We start from the raw sequence: 13710 nt of genomic DNA, 5'->3' as shown, positions 1-13710 counted from the left end.
GAACATGCCACTTGGCCAGGCTGCCCAGTGATGGGAGCGTGGGCCAGAATCCCCCTCTGTACCCACCCTGCGCCCAGCCCTGCTGTTTGGGGCAGCAGCATCCTGGGGGTGCATCAACCCCTGCATGCCCAAATGGAGCATGTACAAAGTGCCTCCTCCTGGAGAGGTCTGTAACTTCAGCTCACCCACAGCAACTGGGATGACTCATATAAAGAGATATTCGCATTTCTGTTTCTTCCCCCTTTACAATATCTTTCTTTCCGAGATGAAAATCTCTATCTATCTCACCGAGCCAATAGACCCATCACAAAAGGGATCGGCTGCCAGAGTCCAGAAAGGGTTAAGGCAGCAGTTGGAGAGGTTTGGGGTGACGTCGTGCTTCTGGACGCCTGAGAAGTCTCTTGAAGGTAGTTCCCCTCTGGTGAGGATGGGAGCGAGCTGAGGTCTGAAATCCGAGATCCCTCGCAGCCTGGAGCTGGTGAGGTCCCAGTAAAAGCTGTTTGCCTGCTTTCCTTTCCTGAGCAGTCACACCGCTGCACTGGCCTGGGCGGTATGGAGCGAGCCCCCTGGACACATGTAGGACTCACTCTCCTCCAGCTCCTGCTCATCTCCTGCTTGCCAAGAGGTACCGTAAGCGAGCGTGTGCGTCCCCGGCACGGCCGAATGAGTCCCTTTCCTTCAGTGTGGTCAGAGGGGTTTGATCTCATGTGCTGTCATGGGAAGTAGAGAGATCTGCAGGGATGGTAATAATAGAAAGAAGGGGCTCTGCTTTATTTTTTTTTTCTTGTTGGCATGGAGTGGGTGTGGGGGAGGCTTGCCCAGGGATGATTTCCAGGCAAACTTAATAGCTTTAAAGAGAAACAACTGGCTGGATTTTTTTTTTTTGCCAATGGCCATCAAGAAAGGGTATGCAATCACTTCGCTTACTACTGCTTTATTTTCTCAACAGTCAGTGCTAAGGAAATGATGATAAAAAGAGGCATTTAAGTCTCTGAATTGTAAAGCATAATTTGTTTAGTTTGGCAAGACAGAGACTTTCCTCTCCAGCCCCAACACCAAGAATGAAGGCAAAGGAGGAAAGAAGTGAAGGAAAAAAAGAAAACAAAAGCCACACATTGTTTCCGATCTGGGCTTTAATTCTGCCAATATTATTCTTTCGAAGGGGAAGCCTTGTTAAAGCAGAATGATCTTTTTTATGCTCAAGCCTTGGTCCAGTTTCTGCTGAACCAGCATGTATGATTTCTTCTTGATAAGATCAAGCAAAAAGCATTTACTGTTGATTGAAAATTTGCTGTTGTTATGGCCACGAACGTGGGCTGTTTACACCTGGAGGTGGCTGGAGCTGCTTGCAGCCTAGCTGTCAGCATCGCAGGCTGCTTTCTCAGGAGCTGCAGCCCGGAGGACTGAGAGGTGAGGTGCCCTCAAATCACCCACCCTTCACGCTGCTGCAGCCTGCGTCACTCCCGGCAAGGTAAGCGCCTCTTACCAGGGGAGCTGTCAGGTACGCAGGCACCCCAATTGCCATGGCTGTAGATAATTGGGGTCGAGGACGGCGCTTCAGAGCCCATCTCACCATGGTCTGCCTCTGCGATGCCCTTCCCTGCCAGCCCCTGGGGTCCCAGGGTGCGGGTGATGGGTGGTGGCCAGGGCCATCTGCCCACCAGGCTGGCCACCAGCCCAGCAGCCATCCTGGGAGGCTGACCTCCTGCCAAAGCTTCCCCGTGGGGCACAAGCACAGAGAGCTTCCCCACACCTCCCTCCCACATGGACTGACTTGTCCCTGCGGTGGCCTGTCCCGCAGCCACGGGCCACCCTGCACACTGGCCGGGCGAGGTGGCTCCGTGGCACGTGCCAGAGTGGCACAGAAATAGTCCTGCCAGTGGCAGAGCAGCCACGGCTGCGGCTGTCCAGCGGCTATGCGGGCAACAAATCCTTCCTGCTGTGGGGGTGGCATGTGTCTCCCATGGCGAGAAGTGGGCAGACACTGGGCTGCTGGGGGCCCCCCCAGAAGCAGCGATGAGGGGAGGCAGGAGGAAGGACAACGACGGGCAATGGGACATGGGGGCTGTGAGGCTGCGAGGTTGGGAGGGAGGACGCTGGTTCCCCCCCGACAACAGCTCCTCGTGTGCCAGGAGCAGTGCGAGAAGGGCCTGGGGGACACATGGAGGGGCTCCATCCCCCTCGCCCCCTCTCCTCCCTCACCATACCTCCCCTGCCCTGCTGCTGGGGGGGTGCCCAGAACACAGCTGGCAGTGGGGAGTGGGCAGGAGCTCCCCTCTGGCAGTGAAAGGAGGGGCACTCAGAGACGGGGAGTGATTCAGAAGTGCAGTGGCCTTAGCATGTCAGGGCAGGTTGGAAAATAGCATTTTGCCTCCTCCCCACAGATGTATCCAATTTTTATCCATATTTATCACACCCAGTTGCACAGGGCCTGCCTCAAGACTTGGGGGCAGGAGTCGGGGAGGTCTGGGAATTGATTTTTGGAATAAACTTGAAGTGCAAGTGACTCATATTTCCTTAAAAATATATGTGTGTTTGTGTGTGTTTCTGCCTATCTAAACCTTTCCCAACCTCTCTTCCCCTCCCCCTCCAGCCTCTGTCTAGAGAAGTGGAGACCAGATGCACTCAGACGTATCCAGATGCATTCAATCTTAGCAAATGGGTTACTTTAGTTCACATGTTTAAGTTCCTAGCATGGACAAAGAGAAAGAAATTTGCTTTTTATTTTGGAGAAAAGCTGGGGTTACTCACTCTCGACCCCTTGGCCACCTCAAGGGGCTCCCAGTAGCCCCTGCAAGCCTGCCAGTGCCTAAGATTGGGCTCTCCCTCAGCCTAGAGGGAGCCCTCACCACTGCAGAGCCGTGTGGGTGCTGCGGGCAGCATGACCTCCCATGGGGACGTGGGTGCCCCTCTCCCTCCTGCAGGACCAGGGGCAGACAGGGAGGGAGCCCACAGGGCAGGGAGACAAGCTGTCAGCAGGGACAGGGGCTGCCAGCCTGAGGGCATCTGCAGTCCTTGGTTAGGGCTGGCCTACACACCCTGGGGGAGCTGTAGGAAGTAAAATTGGAGATGGAGGCTCCAGGGTTTCGCTGCTGTCTGTGTGGACTATTTCTATCTGGGCAACATTAACGGCAGTTAAACTGCCAACGTGACCCAGGCCTCGCGCCGTTACAGCAAGCAAGCGCTCACGACAGGTCTAGCACCACTCCTCCATGCTCATAACACAAGCACATTCTCATGTTATGTGGTCATGAATCTCAATACTGCAGCTGCTTCTTCTCCACAGATTCCCAGATATTCTCCCCTATTGCAGAAGTCCGGCTTTGCCCCCCAGACCCCATTAGCAAAGGCTGGGCTCTCTAACCTCATCCATGCTGTCACTAACTCAGAAGTGCTACATTCAGTACCTGTTCCTGTTCCTTGTTTTGCAGCACAAAGAAAAGAAAATCTCTTCCTGATCGCACTAGTATAATTTTTCTAGCCTGTCCCTAAAGTGAAAGGAGGGGATATAAGGGTTTGCTACAAAGAAAATGGGAAAAGGAGCAGAGTTTCGACTTGGGAGGTGTGGAGTATGGCTTTATGTTGCATGTTACAGCTTACCACCAGGGAACAAGGGCTGCTGAAATGTAGGAAGAAAGGGAATGGGAAGTTTCCAATAGCATCCTACCCTAGAGCTACCTGTCAGTCCTCTCCGCAGCAGAGGGTAGAGAAGGCAAGAGGAGGGCTGCAGGGCATGCAGGTTTATGGAAAGAGGAAAACGGTGGGAGTGACACAACCCAGCTGGTTGGGCAGCACAGTTGAGGCCATGTTGGCTGAGGGGCAGTGGGATTACCGAGGCTTTAACATGAAGAAAGACTGAACTGACAGTCCTGTTTTCAGTTAAGACTGGAAACAGAAAACCCTAGAGCTATTTGTGTTAATGCTGTTTTTGCATTATCCCATCATTATAGCACTTAGATGGGTGACGTCTAGACCTCACAAATAAAAAGCACAATTTTTATTTGGCTTTCCTTTTAGTTACACCAAGATACTTGATTTTTATCACGGACAAAGCAAAACAAAGCACTGTGGAGAGAGGTACCAGCTTTGGAAGTCACAAGAGAAATCCTGTCAAGGACCCGATGGAGACCACAAAAATAATTTTTTTATTGAACAATTATTCTGTCCTTGGAGCAGAAGTGTTGGGAGTTTATATGTTTGTCACAGCCTAGTTAAGAATAGAAGCTTACAAATGTAAAAAAGGCACTACTGTAGAAACATGATGAAGCAAATCTACGGTCTATCAGGAACAACATCAGGACTATTTAGTTCTGAATTTATAGCTACTAAACACTGCATGACAACAGGAAACCTGGAATAGAGACCCTCCTATCTGACAACATGAGGCAGACCCCAGTTCCTGAATCAAAGGAGAAAGTGCATCAGTATTTTTTTCTATGTGAAACATGATCTGAATTGTTAAAAAGGTAGAGCTTAAGACAACGGTGGTCTCATCCAGCAGAACACAGATGTACTTACACCAGACAGGTTTTCAGTGAGTTTTTTAACAGAATGTACTTTCTGTAATAGTTTAGTCTGCTTTCAGCACAATCCTGCATTTGGGACATAAAAAAGACAGTTGAATTAATGCGCATTTATTAAGTGGACAGATTCATCTTGGTATAGCAGATTTCCCCCTCTGTTCACAAACTGGCTTTGATTTTTTTGATAGAAATACTTTCTTTTTTTTCCCCACTCTTACCACTGTGTGAAAGCATGCACTAATGGCCAGGAAAGGATGCTAACTGCCTCGGTAGGAGAAGCAGTCTAATTATTTAGCAAAGGCCTGCGACCCATAAAGTAAGCACACTGAGTAAAACTAAACCAGGGATGTATTTTAGCTCCTCTTTTAATTAGCCCAGCTGCTAAAAAGAATAATAGGTACATAATTTCTAAAGAGAAGCAAGTGTTTTTAGAGACAGCATTATCCCTTTCATCTTCTTAACACACCTATTAGGAAAACAGGCATCATTTGCACAACAGGTTATCTGAAGCAAAACGAGGTTAAGAAAAAAGACCTGCACTTTCCTTCATTATTAATGGTTTGGGCTACGCTGTTTTCCAAGAGCCCCAGTAAAAGCCTCTTAAAGGGAACATCTCTCTTCCCTTCCGAGGTCTGTTCCTCTTGGCCTGACTGGAATCAAATGGAGAGTTTTACTGTTCATCACAGTGGAGTCACAGTTTCACCCAACATGTTTCTCATTTCCAGCTGACCAATTCAAGATCTCCTGTGTGCTCAGAGCTCTTCCTGTTAACGTCCACACACATGATACCTATGGGGTGGGGCCCAGCTTGCTCATCCATGCAATGACAGTAGAGCTGAGTAGCAAAGGAGCAGGACAAAACAGTAATAAAAAAGAGACAGACCTAAAGAAAATGTCAGATGTTACCAGGTCTCACCTCTGTTGGAGCTATTTTTTCTTTAAATGAGAAAGCTTCATTTCAGAATTATTACATGGCCAAACATTCCCTAAGAAGAGAGCCTTAAGAAATTGCTCCTTCAAACTCAAATGCTCTCTTCTTCTGCAGAAGGCAGTAATTGTTTTTGAGCATCATGCTGAAAAATTAAAATGGAATCAAATAAAAAGGGGCATGTTCCCATCTGTGGAACATGAAGTGGTTGAATAATCACTTTGAAAAAGTCGTTCTCTATGGCCTCTAATTTTAGAGCTATATCTGTTTGTATCTGCTCTTATTTACAACGCACTGTTAATTCATACAGCACTTTTCAAAGTAATTTGAAATAATACTTCTTTGAGCCTAAACCATGTTTTACCAATGTGCTGATGGATAAATTGAGGCATGGAAGGAGAACTCATCTTTTCAGGGTAACAGAATGGACTTGCAGGATGGGAAGTTCCATCAGTTCAGACCAAATATATGGACGTACTTATGAATCACTTTCTTCCATCTTTCAGGAATTCTGATAAATACATATAACCAGCAGGGTCCTAAGGTGATCTCTCTTTTGGAGGACACTATAGCACATTTAGGTTGTAACCTTTTTTTTTTTTTTTCTCCTAAGGATGGATGGAGATGGCAAACTGGTTTTCTGCTGGATCAGTTCTCTGATCCCTCCACATAGCAGCTAATGCCAGCACAAAGACAGGGAGTGGGAATGGGAAGTCAGGGAGAGAAGAGAGAAAAGTGTCCCATCTCAGCAGCAGCATGGGTTTATATCAGCTTAAAGTGACTGCAACCTAAAAAAGTAATGCTTTCGAAGGAGTGGAAGACACAAGAGTCAATTGGTGTAATCGGGCTTGCTTCAATTCACCACAGTTCTTAGCCATATAATTTTCGCAGCTCTCAGACCTCTGGAACAGAAATCCTCTTTCTATCTAGCAAGGTATCTATGACTGACAAATTCACCATGGCAAAAGACAAGTGTGCTGCAGCTGGTTTTACCATAATGAGCTGCCTGACCCATCCCTGGCCAGCAATGGGAATGTGCTTGTGAATCTGTTCCCGAATCGCCAAAGCTTTAAGCCTGCCCTAGTAAGATAAACTAAAACTGAAGCTGGTTTTCTTGAATATTCCAAGGTGCAAACTGTAATTGGTTAGAACCTCAGTAATATGTGGACCACACTTTATTTCTTTCCACACCCTCAAACCCTTGCTCACATAAACAATTCCCCTGAAGATGAAAGCTAGTAATTCACTACATTCTCTACCACAGTCTTATATTTCATCCGCACCCCCATCCCACAGGAGTCCCTCTTCCTCTTTCTTTATTTCTTTTTTCTTTATATGGCTGAAGAACCTTTCGCTATTATTTTAATTTCCTTTGCAAGGTCAAATTCAGCTTGGCTTTTGGCAGTTCTTCCTTTGTCCCTGAGCTCTAAGACATAGCTTGCTTTGATGATCAGACTTTTTTCCATCCCTGATAGGTCTCTGCTTTTCCACTGAATGAGAAATTTGACTGGGCTCATTGTATATCCCACAGGATTCATCACTATCTTTTCCAGCAGACCTTGTATTGAATAGAACTAGTGCTTTAAGATGGTCTTATCCTTGCAGCTATTTTTTTTTTATTACTTGGGCATCCTCTTTGAACTCACTTGCATAAGAATAAGTAACATATCTCCAGTCTTCAGGGTGAGTGCTCATGGAGCGTTCACTTACCTTCCGAGGAGACTTCTGGCTCTGCAGAATGGTGCAGTAAAAGCTACCCTTTTGGAAGGTTGCATTTCCACAATATTTCTGTCAAACCTCCATCACAACCCTTCCCAAGTACTAATAAAAGAATTTCTTGTGTGGTTTTTATCACCTCATTTTCCAAAGTCCTGCAGTTTGGAACAGGATAGTATTTGAGGTTTAGTGAGGACAGAGATGGCTGAGTCATATGTGTGCCCAGACCATGAGGGTGATAGGAAAAACAGACCCACTTTGTGTGTGTCAGGGAGATGATGACTGCATCGCTAACTGTTCAAGCTCCTCTGCTGCACCCCAGACTGCCCAAGCACATCTAGGCCAAGGAAGTCAGCACGTTTTGAAAAGGTGATGCAAAAATGAGAAGCAAAAAAGGGAATTCTGGGCCAGAGAAAGTGAGGGATGTGGGAGAGCCTGGCAAGTCAAAGCAAAGCTGGATTTGCTGCAACTTCATAAAGGAAGTGAGTGACAGTAGAAGCTTGATAGTCCAGAAGATTAAAACTACCATCAAGCTATTGCAGCACCAGGAATAACCCAATTCCACTCCTTCCCTTCACTGGCTCCTGTGGGTCCATGGTACAGAGGCAGGCAGGCAAGCACCACTTTTAAAAAGACAAACACTGAGCTGAGTTAAAATCAAGAGCAAAGGCTGAAAGTTTTGCCTTTGGAGTCTTCAGGATCTGTGGAGAAACTGAGGTCCTGCTACCAGCAGGAGAAGTCAGTAAGCATTAAACTACTCAGCAAACTGGCTGTGCATTTCATTCGGTGCCAGCTCCTTTGCAGATGTTCTTCATCTGCTTTTCAGCAGCTCAGCTCCCAGCACTGGCTCAGCGGAGGCCAGAGCAGGATCAGTCAGCTCCCCCCCCTCCACATGGTCCTGCTGCATCTTCTCCTTGCTGCGGCTCATCACCCACACGCGGGTTTTCACAGAGGAAGCTCAGGGCCCACCTGTCAGAGGGGAGGGCTCCCCAAAGTGAGGAACCTTTTGCTCCTCCAAGGCCCTGGCTCAGCACTGGGGAGGTGGCAGCATCACTGTGATGAACTGCTGCCGCTGTAACTCAGCCCTGGGACTGATGCTGCTAGCAGGGAGGACACTGAGTGGGAACATCCCCTCCTAATGACATTTTACAAAGGCTGACAGGATCTGACAGCCTTTAGGACCTGAAATGTGCTCTAGGGACTAGGCGGTCTCGCTAGGTGCAGATGTCAGTGAAAAACATGAACGTGTTGCCATCTGGACCTGGAAACGCATGAGCATTACCAGCCACCCTGCATATGCCTCAGTGCTCATCTCCCACCTCGCTTGTCCTTCAGGCTGGACTCAAAGCATTGGGTCAAACGCTGCATTGTGCTTTGCCAGGCTTCAGAGCCGAGCAGGTCTTCCCTCCGGCACCTTCCCCAGAGGTTCGTGTGTTTTCCCAGTGCAGCCATTTCTTGCTTGGTTTCCATGGTCTTGAGCTGCTTCCATGTGTACTGTTTATGCCCGCATTTAACGGGCTTTTCTTCCATCATTAAAATCCCATCAATTAAGCCACTGTTTGTTTGCCTGTCCAGAGACTTGTTTGTTCTTTTCTGCTAAACATTTTACACGGGTTGTCAAGCAGCTTCTTCCTGCTTCTCCCAAAATCAGGTCAAGCCACTTTCTGGACTGTGTTTGATGCTGAGAGGCACAGCCACTGCCTGCAAGCCAGACTGTCTGCTTTGGAGGATTATCAAAGTCAAGCCTACAAAGCACCCCACAATTATCTCTGCCACAGCTGGCCAAGGCCTGGCTTCCAGTATTTTACTCAGTCAATAAATCTCCCCCCAGTCTTCCCTGCCTCATTCTCTTCTGTTTTGGGGTCATAATGGCCAAGTGTGGGTGTGAGGAGCCACCAGTGGTTACCATTCCCCAAACACACAAGGGGGAGTGGGGTTATGCCTCTTCCTCCCTGGAGCCCAGGCTGAGCTCAGCAACACAAACACAGAGCTAGAGGCTCTGTGCACTTCCCTCTTAAATTTTTGAGAAAGGTTTCCTTTGCCTTTTGTTCAGTAGCCTGGAGATACTTATGCAAAACAAAAGGAATCCTGCCGTTACTAAAGAGATGCATAAAGTCTTCACACAAATTTCTTTAAAGAAAAGCTTCTACAAAACGTCAGAATAATAGATTTGAAGATTTCTGTGAGGACGATCCTACAGAGGATCACTTCAAAAAAAATCTCAAATCCACATATTTCCTTGTCAAGGCTATATATGTTGACCAAACTGAAGTACCTGAGAACCTGAAAGGGAATTAAATTGTCAGTAAATCAAAAGACAGTCTATTTTCATTGTCTCAGTTGAGACAGGGGCAAGAAGTGAGCAAACAGCATTTCTAGGTAGCAGTAAATTTATCTTTACAATTCTTTAAGGGCCAAGATCTGCTGCTCCCGTCTGAACATTAAATATTACCTTAAACTCAACTTACACTACAAATACACATATTCGATTCACCAAGAGCAAGTGTGACATCTGCCTTTTGGCCCTGTTGTGTACACAAGCCCTACATATAAAAATAAATATGCACGTGCACACAGACACACTCTCTACACGTATACAAATATATGTGTAATATTTTATGGAAGCATAGAGTAATTTAGATTAAAAGGGACCTCTGGAGGTCATCTGGTCCAGCCCCTCTCTCAGAGAAGTGCTAACTTGGAAGGTACATTGTGTTGCTCGCAGATTTATCTTGCCAGGTTTTGAATTCCTGCAAGGATGGAGACATCCTTAGTCACCCTGGTGCAACTTTTCCTGGGAGCATTTGGATCATTTTACAGATAGCAATTTCTCTTGGGCAACTTACAGCTACAACTCACATGGATGTAGCCATTTTATTAATAAGCTTTAGAATCTTGAGAGAAAATAGATTTCTAGCTTGAGTTGGGACACATGACAATTTGAAGGAAGCTCTTCAAAAGCTCCTGTGTGTTGGGTAGTAATTTATTACTCAGACTTTGGGGAGTTCTCCTTCAACAAGGATTGAGACCCCCACCCCCACATGCCACCGAAACAGCTATTTTCAGTCATGTATGGTGAGGTGTATCAAACGGAGCGTCAGTTCTAATAAGATAATTAGACACATGTAATCAATTTGCTCTGGAATCTGAATCAAATACAGTTCATAGATAAATGGCTTCATTAAAAGAGAATAATAGCCATAGGTTAAGAAGTCCCAACTTGGCCAAGTTGATTGACTGCTGTTCTGGGAATTAGAAAGCATGAGTTTAATTCCTGGCTCTGCTATTGTTTTTTTCTGGGACCTTGAGCAAAGTCACTTCACCTCCCTTGTGCTTCAGTTTCCCATCTGGAAAAAGGACTTTGTAGAGCATGTCGAGATCTACAGGGAAAAGGCTATATAACTGCTGAACACTAAGGTTATTTCGATGCAAGAATTTATTATTGGAATAAAAAATTACAGAACCTTACTGAATGACAGAAGTGGCTTTCTTTTTCTGTTTGGAATGATTATGGGGGCAGGGAAGGGGGATAGAAAGGTTTCAGCACAAACAGCAGCCAGGTTTCCAGAGTCAGAGCAGTGGTGGACTCTTCGCAGTCGGTACACCAGGCACAAGGGAAAGGCTGAGTTCTGAGGAGCACGAAGGGCTGAATTTCATTTCCCAGCCAAAGGGAGAAAAATGAAGAAACAGTTTGGTGGTCCGTTTTTTATGGAGTCAGTAAATATCATTAGGGGAAAAGATAAGCTTCCAGGAACCAGGCTTCATGAGGCTGTGAAGAATCAAGTGAGACAGAGCAGCAAGGTTCAGTGGTAGGGAGCTCCAGCAGGCATGGTAATTAGGTTATGAGGCGCAATGAAACAAAAACCAGCAGTGTGAGAAGGGAGCCAGGTACAGGCACGGAAGGGAGTGCTGCGCCTTAAGAGACGTATGACTTGTTGCAAATGACAAGGCAGCCCTGTACTCAGAGTTTAAAACAAAAGGAAAAAGAATGTTACCTAACCACAATGAGGAAAAAAAAAGGAAAAAGGGGAAGAGAGAGGGAAGAAGAGATAGTCTCATTTATGTTTCCATCATGTCTCATCTTTCTAGTCTGCTCTCTCTCTTTTTACCATCAAACTCCATGAAAGCAGTCATCAGGTCTGTCAGCTGGTTAGGACACACGCTGACAGCACCGTGCGCTCATTACATTTCACTTTGTAGAATTTAGACAGCGTGCTGGTGGAGAAAGAGGGGATCAGCACTTACTGCAGCCGTCCAGAGTCCCAGTCTGAGGTCGTTTCCTAAAAGGGCACTTCCAGCATAGTTTAAATATCATCATATGAGGTTATGTTAAATAATAAAAATATATTAATAATGTTACCATATTAGAAATACCGGACAAAATGAACCTTTAAAAGTATTGAAAAATCTTGTTTCCTTTGGCAGTGAAGCCAAGTGTAACACCGTGTGCTTCTGAGTAAAAATAGGGAGTGAACCCGGCTAAAACCCAGCCTCAAAATTGGCCTTTCCTGGTGGACACCCTGGTATTCAAGAGTAGGAAATTCATGAACAGAAATAGGACTAAAACACGCTATTATAATTTAAATAATCTATACTATGTACAAGGGCGTAAATCAGTCCTGTGATCTGAAGAAGTCTCTCTCATGTGACATCATCCTCTGTGGTTTTTTTAAACTATTTTTCTCATCACAGAATTGGGAAGGCCTTGCAGAGAAAAGACTGAAGTGAATATATTCCTTCCCTCTGTCTATTTACCTCCTCTGGCTGGCACTGCAAAACTGCCCCTGTGTTCTTTAGACACCCAAACCGAGCTGACATTTTGACCATGTGTTACCACGTAGTTTGGGATTTCCTGGGCGGAGGACCTTGGCCAGCCTCATGACACACGTGATCTGACAAATCACAGAATAATAGATCCTGTCAATCCTCGGCATATAACGGATTATTTCTGTGTATGTCCCTCTCTGTTCCCCACTTGCAGAGTACACAGTGATCAATGAAAACTGTCCGGGCGCCGAGTGGAATATCATGTGTCGGGAGTGCTGTGAATATGACCAAATTGAGTGCATCTGCCCAGGACGGAAAGAAAGAGTGGGCTACACCATTCCCTGCTGCAGGAACGAGGAGAATGAGTGTGACTCCTGCTTAATCCATCCAGGTATGCTTAGGGCCCCACTGCGTTGACACCGGATCTTTGGCCAAGGCATCAGCATGTAATGGCAGCTGCTGCGCAGGGGAGCGGCAAGAGCAGGCGCATCTCACCGGGGCATGGCATTGCCCCGCATCTCCTCAGGAACTCCCTCTGCCACTCTGCTGGCAGCAGCAAGACACTTGGCAAGGTGCCCCCGCAGCAGGTAGCACCGCTGCCAGAAAAAGAACACGCTTTCTACCACAGTGTTGTCCTCGGGGCATCTTGGGCAGGCTTGGGAGCTGCCAAAGGGTGATGTTGCAGCTGGCTTCACACCAGGAGTGTGTTGTAGGTGCTCTGGGATGATTTGCATCCCCAAAGCAAGAAGGGATAGATGACTTGGCAGTCCAGTGAGCAAGGAGGAAAGGGCAAAGTGAAAGGTGAGAGCAGGAGACAGGACCAGGTTCAAAGACACCAGAGTCCCTTGGGCTGGGCCCAAGCAGCACCAGCATCCACATTCAGGCTCCTGAGAAAGGCATTTACAGTCAGAGCAATGAGATTTAGAGGTTTGGGCAAGTCAGACTGGGAGTTTGGCTCCAAATGTCAGAGTCTGAGCTGCCAGAGTTTGAGGGTGGAGGTTGGGTACAGTTCACAGTGGGGAAGCTGTCAGCACTGCAGCAGACACTAAGATCATTTGTGGCATTTTTTGTGGAAAAGAGAGAGACACTGCTCCTCTCTCTGCAGGATGATCCACCATGGCTTTCCTCTAACGCAGTGGCTCTCCTTTCAGGCTGCACCATTTTTGAGAACTGCAAGTCCTGCCGCAACGGCTCGTGGGGAGGGACACTTGATGACTTCTACATCAAGGGGATCTACTGTGCAGAGTGCAGAGCTGGCTGGTATGGAGGGGACTGCATGAGTAAGTGTCCTGCACTTAAACAGCGAGGGAGGCATGTCAGGGACAGGGAGGGTAGGACAGAGCCAGAGCCATGCTGTGCCTTTCCAGCTACTCTTTACGGTGACTCTTGCAAAGGACACAGGCAGGAGAGGGCAAAACCAACCAGGCAGTAAGCAGAGCTACAGTGGGGAAAACTTCTCCCAGTGCTCATCTGCTTGGGATTGGCCCAGGCCCCAAGTCATGGGAGGTTACAACCCTACTAAACTTCTATTTCGGTTTGGTTTATTTTAAAACTTTAACTACTGTGGCTCTGGATATCTTCTCCGCATTTCTTGGACATACTTCAGCATAACTGATTCCCCAGAGGCCTTCAGCAAAGCATAAACATTTACAAGGGCAACAGCTATATCAAAGAGCTTCTCCTCTTGTCCTCCTTCAACCCCTGGGCTGCAGAACCAGCCCCGAGGAAGTCCCAGTGCTCCCTCCCTCCTTTGCACAGCTCCAACACACTCCAAGG

The 13710-nt window shown here is 47.0% G+C and overlaps 1 protein-coding gene across 2 annotated transcripts in view; it reads left to right on the top strand.

Annotated features, from left to right (window-relative positions):
* The first annotated feature begins 449 nt into the window (after positions 1-449).
* Positions 450-13710, top strand: part of PAMR1 (peptidase domain containing associated with muscle regeneration 1) — a 58720-nt gene continuing 45459 nt past the window's right edge. For both annotated transcript variants that reach the window (XM_074809812.1, XM_074809811.1), the window contains exons 1-3: positions 450-625; positions 12149-12325; positions 13086-13214. In XM_074809812.1, coding sequence (XP_074665913.1) covers positions 553-625; positions 12149-12325; positions 13086-13214 — 379 coding nt within the window. In that variant the 5' untranslated portion in view covers positions 450-552. The remainder of the gene's footprint in view (positions 626-12148; positions 12326-13085; positions 13215-13710) is intronic.

Source organism: Strix aluco, chromosome 31, assembly GCF_031877795.1.
Source record: "Strix aluco isolate bStrAlu1 chromosome 31, bStrAlu1.hap1, whole genome shotgun sequence".
Lineage (NCBI taxonomy): Eukaryota > Metazoa > Chordata > Aves > Strigiformes > Strigidae > Strix > Strix aluco.
Note: the sequence above shows the minus strand (reverse complement) of the source record. Positions and strands in the feature narration are given on the sequence as shown.